This window comes from Symphodus melops, assembly GCF_947650265.1.
Source record: "Symphodus melops genome assembly, chromosome: 8".
NCBI lineage: Eukaryota > Metazoa > Chordata > Actinopteri > Labriformes > Labridae > Symphodus > Symphodus melops.
The window spans coordinates 12,564,220-12,591,801 of NC_136698.1; the positions used below are offsets into that span (position 1 = coordinate 12,564,220).

Sequence of the window (27,582 nt, forward strand, 5' to 3'; positions counted from 1 at the left end):
AATTCTAAATTCTTCAAAAACTAAAGACTCATATTTTTGTCCTATTCGCACTGTTGTCCTCATAGATGAGAAACTTAGAAGATATTCCCTGTTAATATTAAAATGTATAATTTCTGTAAATGTTTCCCTCCTGCAGGTGGGTGATGTTCAACGACCACAAAGTATGTCTGTCAGAAAGGCCTCCAAAAGACTTGGGCTATATCTATTTTTACCATCGACTGTCCAGTGGTTAAAGTAAATTCCCCCCTCCCGTTTCCACCATGCACCCATTAAAAGAAACACAGTTGGTCACCTGCAGAAGACTGGCAGACAACTTTAATAACAACCACAGTGGAAATGATGTAATTCAACGTCTTTGACCAGCTGCTCGCCTTACCATGATGTCATTCAGGATCAACCAGGAACACTGGTAAAAAAAAAAGGGAAAGCAATGTGCTCTTTGTGCATTTTGTGTTATGTTTCGCTTTGAATGTAAGTGTTTGTGTTTAAGAAAAGACATTTTCTTGCCAGTGTAGGTGCAGAGGAATGTGTGCAATTTCTACTTCTGAAGTGCTCTGCACACAAAATAATGCCACATATCAAATCACATTGTTCCTTCTCTTATGCCTTCAGCTACTGTGCCAGTGTCTTCAAAGTGGTACATTTTATAAATGTATATTGAGATGGGAGTGCTTCACTGCCAGCCCTGAAATGCCCTGAAACTGCTTCAACAAACAACAAATTACTGTGCTGCTGGTGGCTTTGCATTACAATACAGTGTTTTTCATCTCAAGGATATTGAAAGGACATCCTGAAGTTAAAAAAAAAAAGTAGTAACAAGAAATAAATTACTTATTGTCTGTTGAAAGTTTTAGACTGGGTTTGAACTCGGTTAAAAAAAACAGTGTTACTGAATTATGGCTCAAACCTGCCCCAGTTTTACTTGGAGATTGTTTGAGTGTGTTCTTCTTTAAGGCGAAACTTTCTCGGGTACACTTGCTTATCAACATTGAAGTATTTCCCCCCTGTCTAAGCACTTTTTTCCCCCTTTTTTTTTTGCGTAAATGACCACGTAAGGTGCAGTTAAAGTGATCTTTTTATTCACCAGCTATAAACAAATGAATGTGATATCTTCAACTCCAGTACTGCTGAGCCTGAAAATCCTTGAAGTGGTCATTAGTCGATGTCGAGATTACAGTAATACAACTGATGCCTAATTAAAGCAAATCCTATGTTCAGATCATAGCATCAGTGCACAAACAGAATCCCTTCATCCTCTCCTAAAATTATTTCATTCATTATGTTGCAGAATGTTTGCATTGTGTATGAAAGAGCTGCAGATGTTTCAGATTGGTTCCTTTATCACTTTGATAGATTCAGACAATGTCTCACAATTTGGAATGAATGTTTTGCTTGACCTGTTGCTGCATTTTACACGTCACCAGTTATGCACCTGAACTGTTCTCTGGTCTTATGCAATATACACCACAACCAAATCTGCTCAGCGCTGCTGTATGATAAAAGCTGGACTGGGATATCTCTTCTATGTGCCGTCTCGACATATAGACATGCTGCAGTGCTGAATGTATTACTTCATGGTGCTCGCTGCAACTAAAACCTCCTGTTCAGCTTCAATACTCAGAAACCACATTGAATGTAGAACTGGCCCTTTTGAGTTTTAGTCACTTAACCTCATGCTGGATCACTCAAAGACTCTGTACTCCACACACTAAGTTGATTCATAACATACCCAACAGATGAAACAAACCGCTTGTTTAGTAGTATCTGTGAATTCTTTTGTTTTGTTTCTCTGATTGTCAACGATATTTCAGTTTTGTTCATGTTCAGCCATGTTAAGTCTATTTTCAACCTAAATGAAGAGTACATGGAACAGGCCTTAAATTTGTTTTATTTGTTTAATCTGAAACTGCGTAATATAACAAAGTGTTGATATTTTGTCATCAGCACAAACACAATTCCAGTTGGATGATCCTGGCATTTACCGGAACTGTCTTTAGCTCAGTGGTGCACTCATGGTTGCAAGGGGAGCTGTGATGGAAAACGTGATTTTTAATAACAGTGTGCCTACATTTGACTGATCGTTATATCTCAACATCCATTATCTATACATATTACTTGATAAACTGCTGCAGTGTTCATCATCTATGCATCGAGGAAGTCTAAAAGGTCTCTCTATGCAAGTATTTGATTTCTCCCCTTCTCTAATGTTTTGTATCCGGACTCTGGTCTAAAATGCATCTTTAATCGTCTTGCATCAGTGAAAAACCTGCTGTCCTGCTTGATGATGTTAAGTTATAAATGTCCTGATATATCTTGTGCAATCTATTGTTATTTTGAAGCACCTTTTGTTCCCCCCGCTCTCCTGATAACGCAATGCTTTTTTTTTTTGTTCTGTCTTTTTTGGTTTCGGCTTTCCCTCCAGCTCGGTCTCTATTCATTTTCTCTGCCAAGCTTGAACTACCTGTTAAATTTGTCACAAAACAGCTTTTACAATGTCAGCATGTGCACTAGACTTTGGCATTTAGTCATTTGGATTGTACATCTGTACTTTTGTGAGTTTTATTCTTCTTGTCTTTCAACTAAATTTCAGAATGTTCTTCACCTGTTTTTACTCTGTTGCTTTTTTTTTTGCAAACAAGTTTCTGCAAATTCTGTAGTTTTCATCACATAGGTTTCCTGAAGGTATTATTTTAAGTTGACTTTTGTAATGTACGGTATGCGTTTATCGAAATATCGTTTAGGTGTATGTGAATAGAGTAATGACAGTTTGGTCTATGGCACTGTTTACTTACCAGAGTTGGAAAATGTAATAAACTACACCTTTGTCGAGAGTTGTCTTCTTTTAAAAAAGTCCTTGTTTCTTTTAAGGGAATAAAGACACATGAGCGTGGAATATATACCAACAGTTTATTTTAAAAGGTTACTTTCATATTGTATGTTTCAAAGGTGCTAATGCTTTCCTTGTGGTTATACAGGGAGTAATATGCATTACAGTAGGTGTTTTAATAAACAACTTAAAGTATATCATTATAGGTTCATTCGTCAAAATATCATTTTATTCATACATGTCTGATGCATTGATAAATAAACCAGAATTAAACTGCTTTTGTACACATGTTGAATAAAAGGAGTGAAGAAATGTACTCGACATGTACTGAAAATCCTTTTTATGAACCCCAACTGAGGAAGCTATTCATAACATTTTATAAATGTTTTATAGAGCCTGAGCATTATATTTAATGCAAGAGGACTACACTCATCTATAAAGCGTTATAAGCACACTCCAAAGCACAAAGAAATATACTACTTAATGATATATATATGAACCTAAAAAATGAAGAATAGTGTAGTTTATTGCAGATTTCTTTTTACATCAAAATTACACACAATGGGTTTTTTCAATTTAAATTTCTTATCAAAAGTTTCCTTAAGTCATTCAAGCATAGAGGCAGCAAGTAGATTACCCATCAGGCTAGAACATGCAGTATAAGACCTGCAATGAACTCTTCTATAGAAACTCATAAAATAAAAAAGGGAACTTTAAAAAAGTCTGCAACTGTTCCTGTGAGCCTCCAGTACAAATTGAACTTTAGTGCTTAAAAACGATGACGTGAAATAACTAAAAGATTACTGAAACTTTGTGAATGTGTTCATAACAATTCATAGAAATGATGATTAGTTTGAGCATTAAAAAGCATGGACTTCAAAGGTTGGGGTTCTTTAAAGGGTTACAGGTACATTTCTAATTTGTCGAAGTCATATTACAACATTTCTACAGCATATAACTACAACCAGTTTCTAGCAATGTGCCAGTATTTCTCAGCTCAAGCCTTGCACTCGCTAGTTCTTTGCAAGAAAAAAGCATTTTGTGTTGAATATATACTGAATATATACATCACTTTTTTGTCAAGGTTACAGATTTTTTTAAAGTTCATTGTAGAAATATTGCAAGGAAACTTCATGATATAGTTCATTTCTTTAAGTTAGTCAGAGAGAAATAAAACACTGACATGTATTTCATGCATACAAATAAAAAAGCATTCAAAAAAATGTAAATCATCTAGCATGCGATCAACCTTGATCTGTATTTTTTTTGTTTGTCTTCCAAAGCATGCGTTTAGCTAGGTCAGTTCACCTGAGAGGGTCCAAAGGTAGGAAGGTTCTACAAAAACAAAACTGTCACCAGGCATCCTATCTCAGTGCACTGCAGTATGATGTGCACAGTCAAAGTATTAACTGTTAGCTAGCAAGATCTCTTTAAAAAAATAACTTTTTCTTTTTTTTAACATGACTACAAATGCAAAAAAAGCAAAGGCCTACAACCTCATAAGAAACTAGAGTTGATTCAGAAATCACAATATAACAGACATCATGTTTGAAATTCTAAAGTTCACTGACTCAAAGGACAGCTGAGAGGAAACGTGTTTATAATGAAGAATGGAGGGACGCTGGCGTGAGGTATAACCTCCAGGTATCTCATACATTTAAAGAGTTTGAGTTATGAATTATGGAAAGACTGTGTTGGACGTGCTGAGACTGTTCTGATACAAATGAAAATAAATATGTGCTGAACATTTCTCTTCACACACCACAGGTGACTGAGGTGGATGTAGCACTGAAGATGTTCCATAGATAGACACAACCAAGATTCAATTATGCTAGCAGCTGTACTGTGCTGCACTCAGGCTGTATGGTCCTCACAATGACAATGCTAGCATGCTAACACAATTCTAGTCCATCTTTATGATGGCACAAGATCTTAAATCAGAAGATCACCAAAGTAACATAGCTTACTGCGCTGTGGAAGGTGAATGTCAGTCAATCAAAATAGCTTTCAAAGATATTTCTATCATTACCAAAGTGGTGGATGAACAGACTAACTTTTCCATCAATTAAGGAACTTTATTGATGGAAATAATCGAGGAACTTTGATGCAGAAAATCAAAGAAAATATTCAATAGGACTATTGGATATTATACAATACAATAATTCAAATCATTGTAACAAAATAAGAGCTACATTGCCCTTGTTCTCTATATTAAAGTGTCTCAGACAATGAATACATGTTCACCTTGCTTTGACCTTGTTCCTTTTGCCATTCTGTTTCCTCTTCCTCCTTGATCTATTCAACATTATGAATGGCCACAGACACTAAACATTTTTTCTAATTTCTTACTACAGCTTCAACGTTCATGCTATTTGTTCTGTTTCATTCAAATTATTGTAATTGATAGAAACACTAAAAAGAAGCGCGTGTTGAACTCAAATGCATCCAAAGGGAGTTTCTGGGAGAAGAAATGAAACATACGTGTGAAATAGAACATGTACCACATGAAGGCTACAGTTCAGGGGGATGCTTTGTCTATGTGTGTGTATCTGTTTCTTTCTAGTTTGTGTCTCCAAGTTTCTTAATGAAGCACTTTTTCCTATTCAGAGTATGTCATCAAAGCACTACAGTTTGGGAAATGAATGGCTCTTGAACTGGTCTCTGGTTTCCCCTGATAGCATTCTCTCAGAGCACTGAATCACCACTTGTTTTTGGTCTGCTGAGGCGGACAAGACCAAACGGACAATCTGAATGGCAACATAAAACATAACCTTTTGCATAGGATCTGAATATAGAAACCCACTTTCTTCAGCACACCTAGGCTGTGGACACATCTGTCTAACAGCAATATGTTGAGCAATAAAGTACAGCAGATGATCGTTAATTTTACTCTTGGTGTTCAGTGCACAGAGTGACACGGAGGAGGGTATTTGCCAAAAAGTTTTGTAAAAAAAAGAAAGAGAAAAAAAAGACTTTGCTTCTGAGGTTTTGCAAGAACAAAAATAATCATGTGAAACAAATCTGTCTTTACAAACATGTTTTTTTGGTTGCAGGATAACTAAATGTTTTCTATATTCAATATGTAAATTAAAATTTGCAGATTGTGAGGCAAAAACATTTCAAATATGTGCAGCATCCTGCTCAAGCTTACACAAATATTTAAATCATGCATGAAGGCTGAGGCAAACTGATTTAATTAAATGTGTGAGCTTCCCTGCCTGCACAAGTGCAGTAAAGATACAAATGACTGCATTAGGAAATATCCAAAGCTCTTTAAGGTCTTGGCTAGCAGCTACACATTTTTTTTTTTTACCTGTAATGCTATTAAGCTGTACTGAATACTGTTAGGAAAATTAGAGAATGATGTATGGGGTACTAAAGCCATCCTAAGAGGACAGAGACATTTTTAGACCTGTCAACTTTCTTCTATTAGAGAGTACTTTGAATGTTTCCACACTAATGAAGGTTTGACAGATCAATGTTGCCCACATTTTCTGTATTTCTCCTCACAGTCAGCATAAAGGGAACAAACAAAAGCCAAATTGAAAAAAAATAAATGGCTCAGACAGCTTTCAAGTTCAAAAGACTGCAGTTATTTAAAGAAATCAAAACAACTCTGAACATGGCTTAGTGTTTCTGTGTTGCAATAAAAATAGTATAAATAAATATTGTTGTTCGCATGCATTTGAGTAAGGCTTTACAACCTGGCTTGCACATTCCACTTGGGTTGAGGAAGTTATCTGTTTGTCTGAAGTGCAAAAGGGAAAACATCTCTACGTATGTTAATTTTGAACATGTATCCATCTATGAAAATGCTTTTCATGCAGTATCATTGTCTGTTGAAAGAGGATGGAAACAAGCCAGGAATTGAATCTGGAGTTCCAGGTCATATGGTGCAGTCTTTATCACTTGCTCACTAAATCCATCCTTCATGAGGGTGAGACAGTCTCGAGTCTTTGAAAGTAAATGGATGACAAAACCTTTTTTTTTTTTTCTTCCTTGAAACCTCCTCTTTTCTCTGCTAAGCAGCAAGTGAAGGTTCCGCTGTGAGACTGCTGGAACTGTCTGTCTGCGCGTCTCCACTGGCTTAGCTCTGTTCCACTGGATGAGTCAGTTTTTAATTGATGTGTTCTCTAAGGCATTGCTCATACAATCTTTGCCCGTCCTTGTGCTCTTCAGGGAAATCACAAATTGCAGTGCAAATCCATCACAAAGCAGTCACTTCAAGCACTTGGAAGAACCTGTCCTCAGACCTGCTTCAAGGTACTTGAGACAAAAATATAACAACTTTGATGTCTGCAGTTAACTTTGACATGCATAAAAAACACACTCTAGTTTGTAACACCAGTTTTGATCCATTCTGATGTGTTCACTTTGGTCTTTGGCTGAAATCCAGAAGTGAGGGTGAGTAGCTACTCTTAGCACCACCCACTCCTCAAATGTCTAAGTTGAAGGCTCGCATGAGAAGATCCAGGTCACCAATATTTGCAGCCTGGAAGAGCTCGGGCTGGTCCATCATGGATAAAGCTATTCTCAGAGCAGCCCAGATGTTTCCAGACATCACCTGGTGGTTCTGCTGGCGACTCCCGCTTTTTCTCTGAAGGCTTAAGGCTGTCAGGAAGTTACTGGCTGCCTCTCTGTGGATGCAAAAATCAGAATCAATCAACAGTTAACTTAACTCTGTTTTAAATAATATATGTAATAATAATATGTAATTTGCTCTCATGAATCTGCATACTTGAATGCCCCTTGCTCCACCCAGGTGTTGGCAATATGGACTGCACCAAGTCAGAGTTTGGAATTGGAAAGGTTTTTTTTCCTCTTGGTATTTTGTGTTCAATTAATTGTATCAATATTATATATTTTAAGGCATTAAGGAAGAAAACATATGTCACTGATATGTTAATTACTTTATTTGTTTACTTTACCCCTTCTATTAGCAATATGGCTTGACCTGGAAGCATTTAAAACAAGTATTTGATCCACTCCACATAGTCTCCATCCCTGTCATGTACTGATTAATTTGTATTGATTAAATAGATTTACCGGAAAATAAATTGTAAACAGTCAAGCAGAACTATGTAGCTAGTTCCTGACTATCCACATCATTCGCGTCTTGAATAAACAGTTTTAAAAGTGTTTCTTACACAAATCTCAGACATAAATATTAGTGAACAATGGAGTCCTGGTTTGCGGATAATTTATCACTGATTGCTGTAAATTGTGTCGATAATAGCGGCTCCGGCAGGCAGGCCAAGACAGGACATAGCAGGCATTCATGGCATACACAAGGACCATTCTAGTGCGTGCAGGACACCTATTCCTATTTACCTACCTACCTACCTACCTCCCTTCCGACCAACCTCCCTCCCTACCTACCTACCTACCTACCTACCTACCTACCTACCTACCTACCTACCTACCTACCTACCTACCTACCTACCTACCTACCTACCTACCTACCTCCCTCCCTACCTACCTCCCTACCTACCAATCAACCAACCAACCAACGCACACAGACACACGTACATATGAGTTGCTTTACATTACAATAATAATAACACTTTTTTCAATAATAATTCACAAACGCATAGACTCAAACTTTATGATTTTTAAATGAGAGTTCTTCAATCGGACAAACGACAGAATATGAATAATAATCACTGCGGGGATAACAAGTTTTTAAATTTCTGCTATTGCACAAATTAAATGAGTTGGTGTTTAATTGACAATTTATGGGAAGATTTATGTGTGAGGGAAATAATTTTACTGCTGCTCCAATTTTACTGCACAGTAAAAAGCCATCTGCTGCATAAAAGCTGTATTTTTCAGTTTACATTCATTCATTTTCATCTCATCTAGAAGATCACAAACAATTTTACATAGCTTTAGATGCTTGGCAGGTATCTGCTTCATAATCCTGGCTCGATGGACTGTTTGCTTGTGGTTAGAGGTGAAATCAAAGCCCATCGATTACAAATATTAGCTCTAACCAGGTCACTCACCTGTGAGCCCCGAGGTTAATACAGCTGATTCCTAGGTTGTAGCGAGACCTGATAAATCCTGGCTGCAGCTCCAGGGCTCGTGTGTACGCCTCCACGGCCTCCTGACTCCGGTCCCCATTTGCAAGCGTGGCACCAAGGCGATTCCACAACAAGTAGTCCTGGATAGAGGGCGAGTGGTGGGGTTAGAGGAATGTGCATTGCAGAAAAGATGACCTTACACATTTGTTTTAGTGCAGTTTACTGCCAACAGAGTTGTCAGCCTTGAGGCGTGTGTGTGTGTGTGTGTGTGTGTGTGTGTGTATATATATATATATATATATATATATATATATATATATATGAGTGGCCCAGTGAGGGGACCGCCACTCCAGCCTCCAATTCCCCTCCAAGGCAGATGTACGCTGGTGGGCCGTTGTGGCCACACGAAAGGACTGTACCTGAACTGCCAACTTGATGGTCAAACCTGCCCCGCCCCGATAGACACGGGGTCAACCATTTCCTTGGTGAGACCAGGCATCCTCCCTAACACCACAGGCCCACCTTTCATAGCTTGGACCCCCACCAGCACCCAGCTGATAACGGTGACCGGAGAAAAGGCTAGCATGGAGGGGAAGAGGCTGTTGACGGTCCGGGCTGGAGACCAGGAGGTGGTGCACGAGTTCTGGCTTGCCAATATCTGGGACCTGGACCTGCTGAGCCGGCAAAGACACTGTGGAGCTCCCGCCAGGCCCAGGCAAACTCCGGTGTCCGGCAGAAGAGGGCCTATGACACCCGCTGCAAAGGACGGGCCTTTGCACCAGGGGCAAGGTGTGGGTGTACTGCCCTGTCCGCAAGAAGGGACTTTCTCCAAAACTGCGCAGCAACTGGCAGGGGCCCGGTGATGTGGTGGGCCGCTTGTCTGAGGTCGTGTTCCGGGTACGGATGCCTGGTAGGGGTCGCATGGTGGTGCTGCACCAGGACAGACTCTCCCCATATCACACTCTTGCTCCACCTGCTGCTAATGAGGGAGGTGATGACAGCATTCCACGCCCTGACCCTCCACCTGGACCGGCGCTTGAGGGACTTTGTTTTGGGTGATGGGGTCGCCGAGGACGACTGACCCCTCAGGTGGGGGCTATGTAGTGATCGTAGAGCCAATCGCGGGGACTGGATGCTGCAAAGCATTATGGGTGTTTGGGACTTTGGTGTAAACCATGAGTGTTTGGGGTATTGCTGTTCATCAGCTCCTGCTGTTGGCAGTGTTTGTTGTTGTTGTTGTATTCATATTCTGTCAAAATAAAAGCACCTGTTAGGGCCAGTGTGCAGTGACTGAGACCAACACTTATTCTTGAGTCATTTTTCCACGCAGCTCGCCACAATATATATGCATATGTATATATAGCAGGTGGAGTAGAGCAAATTAACCTGCCAGACAACACTCAGCCTTTTATCTGCAGTGACATCATGTAACAGTGTAATTGAGCTACACATACATGGTCCTTCTCATACATGGGAAGTGGAGGTGCGAGGGGAGATTATTATTTTTTTTTTAATATAAATTCCTTATGAATCTTCTGGGGAAAGATTTTGACACGTAGGCTATGACATGTATTTTTGGTTTTCATTTAATTACTTTTAGGCATAATAAACATAAAGTTCACGGAAGTTACGTTGTCAACGTCAGGCAGGCTCGTGGTTGCAGACGCCGAGTGAAGTAAAAAAGTTCTCCGCTCGCACCATACATGGTCTACGAGTGCACAGTTCAAGATGTAGCATCATGTTGGAGTAAGCTCCAGTAACAAACAAGAGCCATGTTTTCAGAGACAGAAAAATTGATTAAGTTATGTCTGTGCCTACCCATACTCTGTGGCCTCATCTGAGCTCACTTTCTCAGCCTTGCATCTTTTGAAGACATGGTTACGCAGCACCATGATGACCCAGAAAAGACTCACAAACCTTTAATCGATGCATGCCCACACAAACATTTTGAACTCTCTGGACATTCGTCCCCTCATTCGTGACTTTATTTCCACGACCCCAGAGCACATCTCGAGATTTGGACACCTGTAACCAGGGCACCCTGTCTGTAGCTCAAAGTAAGATCAATGTGCTGCTGCGCACTTTCATATCTATGCAGTTTAACGTCACACTATAGTATTTTTGCAAGGTGGTGGGGATTGAGAGTGTTATTTTGATCGTGTGTTCTGTGGGTAATGGATTTGGAGAATTGTTTAATAACGTGTAAATAGTCGAAGATTATTTCCTTGTGGTTTGCCTAAAAAGGTTGGAGATGGAGGAAAAAAAGTGTTATTTTGTGCGTGTTTTCGTAATGGATGTGGAGAACTATTCAATAATGTGCTTAGATTGTCTGAGATAATTTCTTTGTGCTGTGCGTAAAAGAATTTTGGAGCTAATAGAGTCGTGTGTGACATAAAAGTAGAGGCAGTGACTCAGGTTCATGCCAGCTGATCAAACCTATTGCATTGTTAAAGTGTTATTTTGAAGTTTAAGTAATAGCACATATATCCCTTTGAGAACTGATGATGTCTGTATGTGGCTTGGCTGTGTTCAATGACATGGTGAATCTTAATCTATTTAAATGTTTATATTATAAATGTATTCTAAATAGGTCTATAGGCTCACAGGTTTTTTGTCCAAAAAAGAACAAAAGATTTTCACAGCACCTCCTGTTCAAAATAACTTCCAGTGGCCCTGTTCTCATTACAGCTCCTTGTTTTTTGAGTAACTCTAACAATGGTAATTTAAGGGGAGCTGACGTACATCACACAGGGTGTCCTTGTCGTTGTTCCCCACCTGCAGAGGGAAAGGCACATACAGAGGTCATGGTCTGCTACAGTATAGGGGTTCTTCATCTTTGGCTAAGCCAACCAGTGGGATATAATTATCTCCCTTTGTGTTCAGAGCTAGTTTTTCAGCAGGGGAGCACATATTACCAAGTCAAATCTGGGAGGCTGGATTTAACGGTGAGTAATACTCCTTCCGGCCTGGGACGGTTTTTGGAGGACAGGGACTGATTTGCATGAAGGGGAAGCAGAGATGGAGGAAAAGTTGGTGGTTGTAGCCTAAATGTGTTTGCCAGTTTATTTTGTTACAGTCTTCCATTCCTGCATTTGAAACATGTGTCAGTCTTTTTTTTTTTTTTTTTGTATGTGGGTGTTCGCAGCTTTAGATCTTGTTCTGCTCTAAAGCTGTATAATCAGCGACAGAGTGTGTGTGCCAGTCAAGAGTTCACAAGGCCAGATTCAGCCGCTCCTTGTTTCACATATTGCTGTGACAGTCGTGCGCTTCACTGCCTCTGCTCGCATGAGCCATCCCTTGTTGTTTGCGGTGCCATCTCTCTAAGGATGTGTACAAGCTTGAGGGCTTCATGTCTACTATATAGTATGCGTTGGCATAAGAACATGTAGAGTGAGTGCTAATTTAATATGAGTGCTTTTATGGCAGCTCCGGAACCAGATGTATTTCTGAAAGGCAATATCTGTATTAACCAACAAACCAGCGATACAAGGTAATCAACATTAGCCGTATGTGTGCGAAACCAAATAAAGCAGCCACAATATCTCAGGCAGTAATCTTCTAAGTGCATGAGGATCCTAAATGAACGTGAATGTATGATTATACTCTATCATACTGTATGTCATATTAAAGTCATTTGCTTTTAGATGGCAAACTGTAAAGTGGCAAAAGTTATAAGAATGAGATGTTTTGTGGATTTCATTTGGGCCAATGGGATTACACAGTCTTACAATATTTTATGGCAGCTTTACCTTGTGTGTTTACTGAAAAAAAGTGGACAGTGCCACAGAAGACTGGAGCGATATGAAAGGCTTAAAAACACCTGATGCAACATCCCAGTTGATTAGGTCAACCAGCAACAGGTAGGTAACATGATTGGACTTAAGAAAAAAATCCCAGAAAGGCAGAGCCATGTGGAAATAAATTCAGGGAGCATTACATTGCAAAGAATCTGAGAAGAGCACTGAAAAACATGACTAGAGGCTGTAAAGCTGACTAGTGAGAGAATTCCCAACGTGGTGAAGTTTAAAGTCTCCGACAGTCACTGTCGTCTCATTTCGCCACTTGTTAGCAACTGCTGTTTTAAGTATGTGTAAACAATTTAAAACTCAAAAGTGGGGTCTACGTTAACATTGTTTATCTCGTCTAACAAAAATGTTTACATCTTTTAAGCTTGTGTTAATAACAGATTTTATAGCAGACGTTTAACCACAAACCCATTCAATATCCCCATTGACTGTTAGAGTTTCTGTGCCACTATGTACAGCTTTGAGAACATTGGTGTGGGCAGATCTTGTACCAATGATGTGTGACAGCTTGCATGCTAAAGAATCTGGGGATTTATCTTCAGTAAGTTATAACAGAAAACCTGTTTGTGGTTGCTTTGATCTTTTGGCCCTCTGATGACACTGCAATTAAAATGGCCATGGTTGACATATGAGCAGAGGAACAACTCCAAAAACCAAAGTCAAGTTTTGCACGTTATACCATAATTTCTGTACTTTTTATTCAAATGGTTCAGTTCAAGGACTTTCCAGATGTTCGGTACGATTTGTAGGTCAAACATGGTCCTGGTTTAAGTAACTGATAAAGGTACGACAAAACAGTGTTGTACTAACAAGCAAACACTTTAAACCTCCCCGAGCACCTCTGGTAGAAACTCCGACTTCTCCATGAGGTACAAGACAAGTTAGCATATAAGCTATCTGGCTAGCCCGCTCGAAAGATGGTGATGAGCTGCTAAATTATCTTAAGCCTACATGTGATATTTAATGTTAGCGCCCCAACCTGCATTGAACATAGTCATGACAAGCAAATCAGAACATGTGAAATCCAATACGACTATGTATTAAGACACCATTTTTTTGGTCTCATTTGTGTGTTTTTTCAAAACCGTTGAGCTAAATAGCACACGATCATGTGTCGATCATGACGTGTTGACTTCTCAGGGCTGTTGGTAATTTAAGGTGGACTTGGCTGAAGTGGAAAGCTGTCCTGTGGTCTGATGCGTCGAAACTTAAAATTCTGTGTTATTAGTGCAATCCATCCAGCATGAGATATGTGAGAACATTGCAGATATCACTGCAGCACCATCAATGCTCATACAGTTTTAGAAGCAACATAGGCTATCTATTACACAACATCTTTTCCAGGGTAGGACTTCTTGTTTCAGCGATACGATGCCAAACTACAGTATAATCTGCAAATATTACATTAGCATGGCTCTGCAATAAAAAAGTCCAGATGCTAAATTGGCTGCCATTCCGACTTTTCATCTGTTTAAATATTCAGAGCATTATAAAACGTAAAATGCAACAAAGGACATGATTGATGAAGCAGCAATGTTAAAATATCCCACTTTATAACAGAATCTGTGGAAAACGTGTTGCTGCATCTCAAGGGGCTATTTTAAAATAAATCCTAAACAGAGGCGTAAGTATAGTTTTCTTGTTTTTTAAATGTTGCTGGCTTCAAAATTTAAAAATGGACATACAGTATAATCTTACAATCCCAAAACAAAGACATTGATTTCAACATTTGACTTGTTAAGTTCATAATTGCATTGCTTTATAATATTATGGACTTTATAGGTTTTGACCCTTTGGTGACCTACAGTAATATTTATGTATTTTTTTTATTTTAACACCAATTCCTATAAGAAAATAAAAAGAAGTTAAAATTCTTGGATGTTTGGTTTGTCACTGGATGTCAGAAGAATACTTCATTAATAGATTAATAGTATCTCTGCCTGTGTATAAGTGCAGCTTCACTCTGTCTAATATGCATGGTTGTGTGTTCGTGTGGTGTTTCTACCTCGGGCCGCACTGATAGCGCTGTATTAAAGGCCTCCACAGCTTTGTTGAACTCTCCGCTGAGGTTGTAGAGCACCCCAAGGCCCGTCTGTAAATCCGGGTCGATGCTGTCAGAGTTGTGCTGAACTGCTTCCAGAAAGAGCTCCTTGACCTCGGGTTGCAGGGAGCTGTGGACACACACACAGCGAGGGATTAGTGTGACTTAAGGCTGCTGAGTGAGCCCTCCTAGGATTGCCATGATGTTTTCTGTACTGCATGTTGACTTTTAAACATGGAGTATTAAGAGAGAGAGAGAGAGTAAAGGAGAGAGGGAGCGAAGAGACAGAAATGAGAGCAAAGAAAAGTATAGAGAGAGGAGAACAAAAGCAGATTAAGATTCTGATTTATGTGCAGTTTAGATGACTTAAATGAATCCCGTGTTTAGTTTGGAGTCCTTGTTAGTTAATTAAAGTAAAAGGTAATACAATCTTTTAGTTGTTATTTAAAGTAGACGGTAAGTTTGTTGTTGTTTGTTGTTTTCAGTTATGTTCCTGGTTAGGCCATATTGTCAAACGCTAAAGCAGCGATTTTTACAGGTTTTGGAGGGATTGAGATTTACTGTACCGGATAGTTACCAGCAGAGCAAAAATAAGAGGAGATGGTGAGTGTCATACTGTGAAGGTTAAAAAACTGAAGGACTACAAAACATGTTTTTGTTACACAAATAATGAAGAATTGCATTTCTACCGTATAACTGTCCTCATGAAGGATTTAGAAAAATGACTTGTATTGTATGCTTTTTAGTTGTATAATACAAAGTAGTTCAGATTCATCTTGATCCAATGAATTCTCACCTTCACACTTAAAACCTCTGGTTCGTGCGCCCCTCTCCCCATGCCACAGTTTGAGAACCAATGCACTAAAAATGAACAATGTAAACGACAGCGAGACAGCTTCTTCTGCCTCAGTGGTCATTTGGTCCTTAGCTTTTGGGTAAAGATAGGATTGCCCTTTTGTTATGTCTTAGTTTCCACCAGGCTGGTCAGCACGAAGGAAGGGAGGCTAAAGAAGCAGCAGAGGACGGTGAAAGAGGAGAAAAGGAGCGAGCAGCTGACACAAAGGATGACAATCCACGGATAACACATTTACTGTAATCATCAGTGTTTGAAATGAATAGCTTCTTTTACTTTGGAGAAGTCATAAAGATTAGGTTGTCAGGTGTATCCGATGGATTTAAGATTATACAGTCCATCCGACCTCTACAGCAGTAAGAGTCGTTTGACAGGATATCTACACAGAGCTTTGTGTTACTGGCCTGCCAATGAAATGAAAGCTTTAGACAGCAGATCTTGATCAGTACATGTACATGTCAGCTGTTGCTTCTCCTTTACGAGAATAACAACTCAAACTCAAAAATTAAATGTGAAAGGCTTGTGAATATCTTTGTGTAGAACTTATTACATATCATATTTTCCTGTTACTTAAAGACGTACAGATGGAGTTGGGATCTGAATTTGTTACGTTTTAACATTTTACTGTACACATACAGTGTACGTATTAGTGTGTGTGTGTGTCATAGATGAAGGATGATTTTCAGTGTAAATATTGTACCTTTCATGTCTTCCCATGTTAAGAACATGTGACATCCTTCGTTGAGAGTTTGGAGATCCGATCAGTTGTGGCTTTCCCTTCAGCAAGTGTTTGTACTTCGGATTGTGCCGCAGCCAGCGGAGCAGGGCCTCACAGGCGTCGTTTCTCATACCCGTGTTGGTCAGGCTCACTGCCAGAGCCATGAGGGCTGGGAGGTTGTTTGGGTGGAGCTCCAAACACCTGGAAATAGACAGAACCCAGGCATGTGAGAGAAGAGGTGTTGGAAGGTGGCCACTTCAAAGGGAACTCTTCATTTGACAGGTATTAATTGTGACAGGCCAAAGCAAGGGAACATCAGGCTGAGGCTAATGATTTCTTGGTCGGGATTGAGGAGCCGCACCTTTCCCCGACTCTGCTGCAGAGGCCAGGGCCGCATGCTGTCCTCAGCACCAGGGTTCGCTTATTTGAATTAGATTTGCATGAAGGGGGGAAAAAAAGTGCCACAGCTGATTGAGCCACAGCTAGAGTAGGAACATTGCTTGTACTAAATGCTAAAGTTATATCACCGGTTATATCACTGGGGCTAATGCTGCTAAGTTCCACGCTGGCCTTTGTAATTGAAATGGGGAGAAGAGCAGCACTGTGTTGGAGGAAACAACCCGGATTAGTTAACGGACTGGAGGAGAAGCCAGGAAAAGATTTAGATTTCATTTCCAACGACTGACTTCCTTTAAACCCTCATAATCTCAGTTAGACCAAATTATTTCAGGCCACTACTGCAGTGTGCTGAAGGTGAAGATTACATACTTAAGGACCCCCAAACCTAAAGTGTTCTTTGTTGAAGATGTTTTGCTTCCCTTGAGTAGAGTACAAGGTGTAAAAGTGGGAGAGTAAATTATGAATAAAACAAAAAACACATGAATGCAGGCTATTGCCTTATCGATTATTTTCACACTTTTTAAAGTTGCAGTGACAGTGAGAATTTTGAAGTGAAATTTTTGAAATAACAGAGAAAATAAATGTTGAATTACAAAAACACTGTTGTCTAATTCTGTGCCATTATTGCCCTTTGTTTGTACAGGGATAACATCCAGCTTGCCCACGAAGGTGTTGACAGTGTAGCAACAATTGGACAAATGCCAGTCGAACATCAAATCTCACTCCTTACACAAACAGTCCGTAAGCAGATGGAGCTATTACATCATAAATGGTGCAGTGACATTTACATGCAGAGTGTTTACTTATTTATTTTGTGTTTATATCTCAACATGAACCGACTACAGATCACACTTACTTAAGTGTGTGGAGGCGTTTCTCCTTGATGGCTAATTTCTTTGGTTTTCATTTCCCTTGTCAGTGTTGACACTCCCTAAGCCAGAAAGGTGCAATTCTGGTTTAGGGAGTGTTGTGAATGAAAGTGGGCCATCTCCCATTGAGAAATCTGTTCAGACTCTAGCGCTCTACGATCTACCATAATCCATGTGGGGAGTCTCTATTTTAAGAATAAGAATTGCAGGGTGTTGGCTGGTAGTAGAGGCATAAAGTAATGTGTTGCTAAATTTAAGAATGTTGAGATTACTAGCCAGCTACTCCCAAAAAGTTCATTGGCACCTAAAAGGCACATTTCCTTGGCATTAATCTTTAAAAATGACATTTCCACTGAGCCCCATGAAAACGTAGATTTTCCTCAAGCAGGAGCAGATTATAGTTTGCAAAGTCCAGGAGTGATTCTTTTTTTATTTATCGAATGAGAATTTGATGCAGTTGTTTCACCTTACCGCTGAAGGGAGACGATGGCTGCCTGTTCGTTCTCATTTTCAGCCTGGGTGGTCCCTAACACTTGCCAAGCCTGTAGGGACACCAAACACAGGTAATGATAAACAGCAGGGTATAAAACCGGACTCCATAGTCTGTATTCTCCAGGGCTGAAACACAGTAACAGTGTCTCTCAGACACAATCAGTGGGAACCTGCACAGAGCAGCATTTCACATGCATAACTAAACAGGAGCCACATTTCAAACAATTAGAACAGTGAACAAGTTAAAACCATCACAAGGTTAATCAAGAGCAACGTAATCATTTAAACATGAATTTAAATGTTAGGCTGAAGGGTTTTGCCTACGTGCTCACATATACTTTATTGAATCATTTGAATTGTCGAGTGCTTACTCAAGGATGATATCAGAGTGAAGATTTACGTTGGACCCTAATAGAGTCTGCTGTATAATCAGAGAGGTGAGTAGGTCAAGTCTGTTGTACAACACATATTAGAGATTCATGAAACAATCACTGGTATTCTCAGCAATGTTTTTTGTTTATTCCAACAATTCCTCAGAGAACACATTTCAGCTCAGAGCCCAACATAACATGTTAAGACCTTTTAGTTTCTCATGAATACAGTCCCTGAAATGTGCTTGATTTAGAATCACAAAGAATAAAATAATAATCTGTGTGACGTTCTAAAAAAACCCTTGTGTTATAAGTAAGATTATGGAAGTTAGTAACCAAAGAAAAAAACTATTCAAACCCTTTGCTCATAGCTACAAGGTCAGTATCTGTGCATTTATCAAAAAATGATCATGCATGTGTTCATGTATTGTTCATTAATCAGTGTTTCCCCTTGGCTTACAGACTTCGGGGGTGAGGGGCAGACGGACTCCATCATAAACACTCTAAGGAGTCTTGGTGTTCATGCTTTTCTTTTGATGACAGCTGTCCTGTACTTTCAGAAAGGTATCCTTAAATGACTTCAGTTGTGATCTGGCGCTATATAGAAAATCAATTGAAATGAATTTAACTTGGAGTGCAGTGGTTAGTGTTTGTGCCGCGCCCCATAAATGGAGGCTGGATCCTTCAAGAGGGTGGCCTGGGTTAAAATCTGACCTGTGGCTCCTTTCCTGCACATCATACTCTGCCTGATTTCTGACTCTATGAACTATCCTAGCTCAACAATAAACACGAAAAGCCCACAGAGAAATATGTATAAAAAAAACCTTTTCTTTTTTATTGACTTGAGGGCACCCCTTCTAATATAACAGGAGGGGAAACACTGACTAATTTACATGATACCAAATGTTTTTGGTGTTTTGTAGGTTTTGCTCTGATAAAAAAAATAATGCTTTTCTATGGAGCAAAAGCGACCCTTCTCAATGCAAATGAGCCTTGTAAAACACTTTTCATTCACAGAGCTTTTTACCAACAGCCACGCACAGTTGAGGGAAAATGATTACTGTTTGCTGGGAGTCGGGGGAGACTCTCTTTCTCTGCCCACACAGGATACTAACTTACCAATAGCGAGATGTAATCGGTTCCCCTAAACTCTGGAGTCTGGTCCATTCATTGAGCTTTGCTGCCATTTTATCTTTGTCTGCTGATATGCAGACATGATCCTTATCATGAAGATCCCTGCTGGCATCTCCTCTCTCAGGCTGCATGTAATGTTTTCCTCTCTGTGGTCATCTGGAGGCAGTTTGAAAGCAACAAGCTTTAAGGTGGAAGTCTTTGGCAGTGAAATGCATCGCAAGTTAAAGCTCTGCGGTACGACTTGACCACAACTCAGTTGTAGTAGCGAAAACTGTTTTTTGCACCACTACGACTCTCTGCTTGTAGCTCCAGAATGGCACACTGTCTCAAATATGTGCTGGAGGGCTGGTATGTCGCTGTCAGGTGGTATTTGGCTAGCTTGACACACCGGTTGTTGGCATTTTAGCCATACAACTATCCTTCATGGCTTTGTGAGGTTTTTTTAAAACACTGATACAGGTTAGTATCAGTGTCACGTTTTGCCAAGCCTCAGGCGATTGTACAGCAGGTCATAGTTTAGTGTGTCAAGTTGTTGCTCTTTTAGGAGACTTCTCTACGCCCACTAGCATGTCGTGGTACCAGTAGGTAATTACATCACTAACAGTTAATAATCTTCATCTTAAAATAAGGCAAATGCATTTAATCGCTTCTTGTGAAGCAACTTGCGACGTTAGATTCTCATCTTTCCAAATTTGAGGCTTAAATCTGGGTTCCAGGGTTTTAGCCTAAACTTTCCACCTTTTAAAACAGTCCAATGTAGTCTAAATGAACATCTGTGCTGTGCTTTGGTCCAAATATAACATGGATCAAGCAGCCATGGAGTTTTGTGACCCTGTAGAAACCAGTTCTCTCAGAACGCTCCGTTTTGGTGTGTGTCTCTTTAAATGCAATGAGGAGTTTTACTGGTAGTAATCAGTCCTCTGTAAAGATAATAAAAATGGCAGACCTGTGCAAAAGTTTTGCTCTAGGCTGGAGGTAGAGTCCATGGGTGGAGATACCAGAGAAAATTTCCTCCAACTTGTAATGTCACAAACTGAGAAAATTTAAAACGGAGCAATTTTCTCTGTGTGGTAAGACTTATGCAGACCACAAACAAATGACTGGATGGATTTATTTCAAATTTTGTGGGTCGATAGACACTCATGTTAGCCTACTATGTTAGCCTAGGCTATGCTAGTTTCTGTTACAGACTGACACACGAGGGACAACCTGTCACTGTGTTTTCATTAAGTACTGACCTGCTGAATGTTTGCTGTGAGATGTGCAGCACTGCATAATGATTGACCCACAGAACAGTCCTAAACACCGCAACATGATGAGAATACCCGAGAACACAGACACCACCCTGAACTTCAACCAGGTTTAGTCTCAAAGCTTATTTAGGGAAAGTCCTCATTATGCCTAGCATGACTGTTAACGGTCTTTCAAATAAGTCGGTTCATTTTTTCCTGTACTAGCATTGAATACAGGTTGGTAATTAAAAGAATGAAGTTCACAATATTCGAAACAACAATTAAATTGAATTGAATTGCTTTGTCTTTACATTTACAGTAAATCTTGTAGAGTATAACATATTGCAATTCATATCTTATCGTGATTTGTATCGTATTGTAAGATTGTTGCACGTACACATACACTTTCCCCATATATGTGGTGATGCTCTGGAGAATGAGATTTAAGTCAATCTGATGAGCTACTCTCTGTGGCTCACACCAGGGAGGATGCTTTTTTTTAAATGGAGAAACTCAAATCAGATCTGTTGAGACTTGCCTCCCAAAATAAGTGGATAAAAATGGTCCACTCCTCAACAAGCCCACCAGGAGAGTGCACAGTGCAGCTCTGCAGTAAATGTAATATAATCCACCGCACACTCGAAATGACTTCACTGTGATTTATTGTAAACACAGTCTAGTCATTTTCAGCATGCAGGGGATGATTTATTGATTTTCTCAATGTATAATCCTGCAACCGAGGGCCAGTATTTGAGCACGTAGTTTGGCTGGGCATGGGGAACCCTGCTGCAGTATTTTATCAAACTCAAGTTAATGGATTACCATATTCATTAAAGTATTTGTTTATTTTTCTCTCAACTAAATGATTTATACATTTTATCCATATTTGAGTTGCTGACATTTTGCATAGTATACTATGAGTGTGTCACGTTTGATTTTGTGCGACTGTTTGACCTCAGTGAGATGAACTACAAATACCTCTGATCAGCACAACAGGGCAGACATTGAGTAAGTACGAACCCTAAATCAAAAACGTTATATTAAGAGATTAGTTTAGTATATAAAACACATAATAACCTGCTCTAAAGGTTATCTCTGGAGATGCTGTTTGTCTTATTCTTTGGTCAAAATGATTTCTGAATGGCTCTGAGGTCTTCGCAGTGGGCCATAAGCCACTAAGCACCGTTGGAAGAATTTGTGAATCGTATTAGTTCCATACACCACAGGATAATCCTCTCCTCCGAATAACTGGCACATTTCTGTATATTCCAGGGGATTCTGAAATTACTTAGTATCAAGGCTTTGCTCTCTCAGCCTGCAAAGACCTACCTTCTTTTGAAACAAGGAGAATTACAAAAAAGGGGGGAACTTATGGATCGACCTATTATTTGGCTCACCGGGCAAATGGAAATTCTCATCAAAAGTATGAACTGAATTTTTTCTTCTTCTTCAGTAAACACTTCTTTAAACAAGAAGAAAATCCTTTGCCCTCTACAGGCAATCAGCATCCAGCCTGTGGGCACTGCCTGCTAAATCAGCTTCACAATGCCTGTGGTCAGTGAGGCATTCTGCCTCTGCAGCTTTTCTTGGGGGAGTTACTGGGATTGGATGTGAGTTTGGGGCTGAAAATCTTTTACACGTCTACCTGACTGACACTATCTCCATCCCTTTCCTGTAAATATATCACCAGCTGTAAAACAAATCGTCTTTGCCTGGTGCTTGTGTATGAGCGCGTATGAATCGAAGAAATTCACCTCTGAATCATGAGGGTCCTGCAGGACAGCAGCTTCCAGCATAAGAACAGCGTTTGGCAGGTCTCCTTCTCTGGATTTCTTTTGTCCCTCTTCAAACGCGTTAGGCAAGTCCTTATATGGATTATCTGTGTGGAAGTAGTAACCCTGTCAGCGAAAAAGAAAACAACAACAAAAAATTGGGACAGTGGCAATGTCAGTTTGTCTCCTCTGTGTTTATATGCAAACCAAGGCAACTGTCCTATGTGGTTGTGTGTTTAAGCAAAGCTCCGGCAGCAGGAATTGATCTTTTCTGTTTCACATCAAACCTTTGCTGGGCTCCCCGGGGTTTGTCTGTTCTCTTTAAATGTTAAACTTAGCATTTTCAGTCTGTTATTACCCCTGTGTGCTGTTGACCGCTTCTAAGCGAGATGACTTTGAAATAGGCTTTGTCTTAAAGAACTAGCTCCGTGCTGGGATCAATCAGAGAGCACAAATGTCTAATTTTGTCTTATTTCCTCATGCATGGAGCAGCTGGAGGGTAAATGAAACTTCTCAGCCACATGCCAAACCCTGGAAACAAAGCTCTCATTTTATTATATAAAGTAATGCCAAACACTTTCATTTAAATAATGGTTACATTTTTATCCCAAAATGTTCTGTGTAAAAGTCAAATTTAACTGTTTATGCAGTTGAAAAGTTAACAAAAAATCTAAAGTGGAAAAAAGTAAAAAAAAAAAAAAGAAAAAAAAAAAAAGAAAGATGGATAATACTCTTGACTTATCAAACAAGTCGTCCAGGAGTTTATAAAGTAAAAACGAGGAACAAAGTAGCACATGATTAATACAATTTGAAAAACTGAAAGTGATCATTTCGGACCTTAATCACATCCCGATTAATGAGAATAATGCTTACAATAATTGTAAGTGGTTGCCCGGCAAACGCACAGAGACAAAAACAAATCCAGAAACTTGTTTTTGATCCAATCTGTGCATGGGTTTAAACAAGAGGTTAGAATGCTCCCTGATGAAGACCACAGATCATGTTATAATTACATGAAAGCTGAGTCAGAATATGATATGTTATATTCAAATACTTTCATTTAGAATTATGGACTAGCAATGTTCATCTTTAAATGATATTCAACATATTTTCATCAAATTTTATTATTAATATTTAATATGTACATACAAAGTATATTCACAGTCTCCATTATCTTTATTAGCATCATGTAGTTACACATTATGTTCACTAGAGGGCTTTCTTTCATTACAGATACAGACATTTTCGACACATAATTTTCTTAATGAGTGTCGGACAGTTTCACAACTTTGCCAGTAATGGTTGCACATTTGAAAAATGAAAATGAAAATCATACATTTGAAAACTAATTTGTTTATTTTACTTTTTGAAGTATACTCATATCCCTAATGTCGTTCCAATAGCCCTACAGCATATATAGATCGGCATGGAGTGTTCACTCGATGGGTACTCTCGATATGTCTTTCTCAGTGTCCTGAAGAAGGATTGGTGCTTATGCTTATTTAGACATTTTAATTATATTGACCTTCTCATGCGGAGAGACACTGGAGGGAATCTGCGCCTGCTCGTTTTCTGTCAGCCAGTTCCGCCGAGCTAGCTCTTCCCACTCTGCCTGCATCTTATCCCAGAACTCCGTGTCTGACTGAAAAAGAGTCAGAGAGAGAGAGAGGGCGAGACACACAGGGAGGGAGAGATGAGGGTCTAGGTTATTAGTACACAGTAGAACAGCTCTTGTAATTTCCCATCATCCTTTGGTTTGAAATGTCACATCTGTCCAACTGTAAGACTCAGCAGCTTTGACTCATTACATTTGCCAGCCAAAGCACAGCTTAAGGGAACTCTATGATTCTCATATGTCAAATAAAAAACATCAATCAACATAATAGAAGTAACTTTAAGGAGTGTAATTTATCTGAAGGTGTTCCTGGTTTTCTTTAATTCTGACTTATAGTGATAATGGTTTTACATCTAAAACAGTCGCTAAACAGCAGCTCATTTCTGAATCTGAAAGACTGCATTTTTAAAGAAGCATATGAATAAAGTGGTTGAAGTACATTGTTCTTAGCCTGAGTTGTCTGATTTTGGTTGTTTCTATCTTCTTAGCCTGCATTTTTGAGAGCCAAATGATCACCATAACTTTACATGTTTAACCAACAATCCAAAATGCAATGAACCTCTTTCAAACCAAAATCATTTATGTAAAACACACAAACAGCCAGCATAGTCTGACTTTATCTCAAAACAAAAACAAAAAAAATCTTTGAAAATGGTTGCTTCTATTCTACGATGCTGGTTTGCGAAACTTTCAGGACCCATATGGTGGAACTTTTGAGACAAGACCAGTTAAATGTCAAGTTATGCAGCTGTTTAGGTCGTGCAGATGTTCATTGTTATTCAGCAAAGTTTCCACATTGGTTTGATTATTTTTGACACACCACTTCATTAACTTCAAGCATCCTCATCCTCCTCACGCCATTCAGCTGCTTTATCAACAGATAGCGGGTGAAAACAGATAATCAGGTGATTACATGAGCAGATTGCTCATAGAGTCACTGAACAGAGGAGACACAAATAGTCATATCGTTTATTACAGGTAAAGATACAAGGGTCCAGCTGCCACAAGTGTTGAAGGTTATTTATTTACTTGTGTCAATTATTTAGGTCAAAGTTAGATAGAATAAATGTTGCCATACATTCTGTGTTTTGTGAGCTGAGACAGCGGAGTCATTATGAGAGATTACGCTTAGGGCCCTATTTTGGCCAAGAGAAAGTCAGTAACACATTGAAATACTGTTGACTAAAAAAAAGGGGCTACTAAGGAGGATAAGGCCTATTTTTAAATATTCTATCTCAACAATCCTTCATCATAACCCAGTTAAAATGTGAGGTGGTGTCTGTATCTGCCCTCTGTGTGCAGGGTCAGGGTCTGTACACTAGATGCAGATGGTCCATAACTTCCTAATGTGAACTGACCACAAGCTACCCAAAGCGAACTTCCTGCCACAAGGACACCGCCCACATCACAATCATCACTGTGTACAAACACGAAGACGGTCTATATGGTGATTCTTCCTACTTTAATGATAAGACAGCCCTTATACTGACTGATCCTAAACAGTTGTAGGTTAAGAGTCAAAGTCATGTCAGACCATTGTAGTTTTTGTAGTTTTGAAAGACGTAAAAACCTTTTTTTTTTTTTTTTTTCCATCTCCGATGCCGAGCTAAAATTAGAGCCATCATGAATTTAAGTGATACAGAGGATTATGTGCCTTTTATCTCTCACATTTTTAGCAGTGTTTATCTGCTGTAGCTGAGTGGAGTTGAAACAGTATCAGAGTGCATAAAAAACAAAACATTGGTTTTACTATCCACTCAAGCTGATTTAAGGGGTTATGGTTTATTTATCATTCATTATGAGAACGTTTAAATGCTGACTTTAATTTCTTGGTCTCTATCTTTGTATTGGCTCACACACAGAAATGTTGAGGTGACTGAACTGTCCAGTGAATGGACAGTCCTTAATCTGATTTATTTCTTTCAGCGTATGCCCTTGCTTTCAGTTACGTGTTTTCTCCTACAAAAACACGTCAGACTAACACTGTGCTAATTGTTCTGTTTTTTTTTTTAGTATTTCGTGGCAACTACATTTTTGCACATGTTCTTTAAGGTAAGATTTCACTCAAAAGCCAAAGTGGTTGAGATCTTCTTTGGCCCACCTACAATGGAATTCAGATATAAACTTTATGATTTACACAGGTTATGTAACTGTATTTTTATTGGACCATTTTTGATTGCACAGGTTTTATTTTGATAAATGTAGGGACTTCATCTTTAATTATTTGTGAGGGTTCACATACATGTTTCAATGTAACAAATGTTTCATGTTGTGCATGTCTTTGTAAACTGCTACTGAATGCTTTGAATTTCCCTCGGGATCAATAACGTTTCTCTCATCTATAAACAGAAAAAAATGTTTTTTTCTGGAGGGGTTTGACATTTCGACATACAATTTGTATACCTACAATATTATGCATTTGATCTAAACTGAGGTTTCTTTCATAAGAAATGGTGAAAACTTGGGTGGAGAAAAAAGGTTACTGATATTTGGGGTGCTTTAGGATTTTGTGGCCTCCAGGGGCCCATGAGTGGCTAGGCCCCAGAATGCCTTTCCCTTTATAGGCATCATACGTTACATCACTAAACTAGCATGTTCCTCAGTGCGCCCAGACTTTAATATACTGCTTTGTACATAACTCATTGAGAGGCACAGCTTGTAAATGAGTACAAACTGTCCTGAGTGAGCCATACCTCTGCACCTACCATACAACACTGTCATAACAGGTGCAGTTGATGTCATTCATGTTTTTCATGTAGAACTTGCATTTGCCAGAGTGGAGTTTTTTTTTTCTGGTTGGCTGCGTTCATGATTCTTGGCTGTCTTCCTGTCAGAGGCAGAGCAGGAAGAATAATGCCAAACAGAGCAGAAGAGCCTCATGTGATTTATTGAGTCCTGTGTAGTCAGGAAGTCATTGGATCAGATAGCACTGTATACAATGTTTGTGCATGTGTGGACTGAAACTGTAGAGGGGAGCAGGGTTATAAAAATCTACTGTCATGTGTGTATTTGTGACAAAAGTCTCCTAATTCCTTCACCTGTGAGGTAAAGTATGATGGGCTCACAGGCTAAACTGTGGGTCTTGATGTAAGGGAAGGCACGTAATTGAAGGCTGCTGACTCTTGGGTGAGTGGCTTGCAATTGTGTTAATTCAAATTCTTAAATTGTATGTTGTTTTAAAGCCAAATCTCTTTATAATAGATATTTCTTTTACTATAAAGTACTGTATAATAGAAGCAACACTAAAATTGTCCATTCTAAAACGTTCTTGATAACAGAACTTTACCTCGATCAAAAACACAATTATAGTCAGCTAAACCCAGGTTTTGACGGAGACTGTAGAGCAGAAAGAACAGGTGAGTAGGGACTCAAATATGCAAAAAAAAAAAAAAAAGGAAATGTGGAAGACTACAGATGTGGTGGATTGAGA

General features: G+C 39.3%; 2 protein-coding genes across 7 annotated transcripts in view; one reads left to right on the forward strand and one right to left on the reverse strand.

Annotated features, from left to right (window-relative positions):
- The window catches only part of usp13 (ubiquitin specific peptidase 13), a 29,464-nt gene extending 26,637 nt beyond the window's left edge, over nt 1-2,827 (forward strand). For all 3 annotated transcript variants that reach the window (XM_079350253.1, XM_079350254.1, XM_079350255.1), the window contains exon 21: nt 137-2,827. In XM_079350253.1, coding sequence (XP_079206379.1) covers nt 137-233 — 97 coding nt within the window. In that variant the 3' untranslated portion in view covers nt 234-2,827. The remainder of the gene's footprint in view (nt 1-136) is intronic.
- Nucleotides 2,828-4,954: 2,127 nt separating this feature from the next.
- The window catches only part of pex5la (peroxisomal biogenesis factor 5-like a), an 86,380-nt gene continuing 63,752 nt past the window's right edge, over nt 4,955-27,582 (reverse strand). For all 4 annotated transcript variants that reach the window (XM_079350261.1, XM_079350260.1, XM_079350259.1 and 1 more), the window contains 7 exons: nt 24,063-24,179; nt 22,520-22,663; nt 18,008-18,078; nt 16,251-16,469; nt 14,662-14,827; nt 8,833-8,990; nt 4,955-7,464 (listed from right to left, as the gene is read on the reverse strand). In XM_079350261.1, the coding sequence (XP_079206387.1) occupies nt 7,263-7,464; nt 8,833-8,990; nt 14,662-14,827; nt 16,251-16,469; nt 18,008-18,078; nt 22,520-22,663; nt 24,063-24,179 (1,077 nt within the window). In that variant the 3' untranslated portion in view covers nt 4,955-7,262. The remainder of the gene's footprint in view (nt 7,465-8,832; nt 8,991-14,661; nt 14,828-16,250; nt 16,470-18,007; nt 18,079-22,519; nt 22,664-24,062; nt 24,180-27,582) is intronic.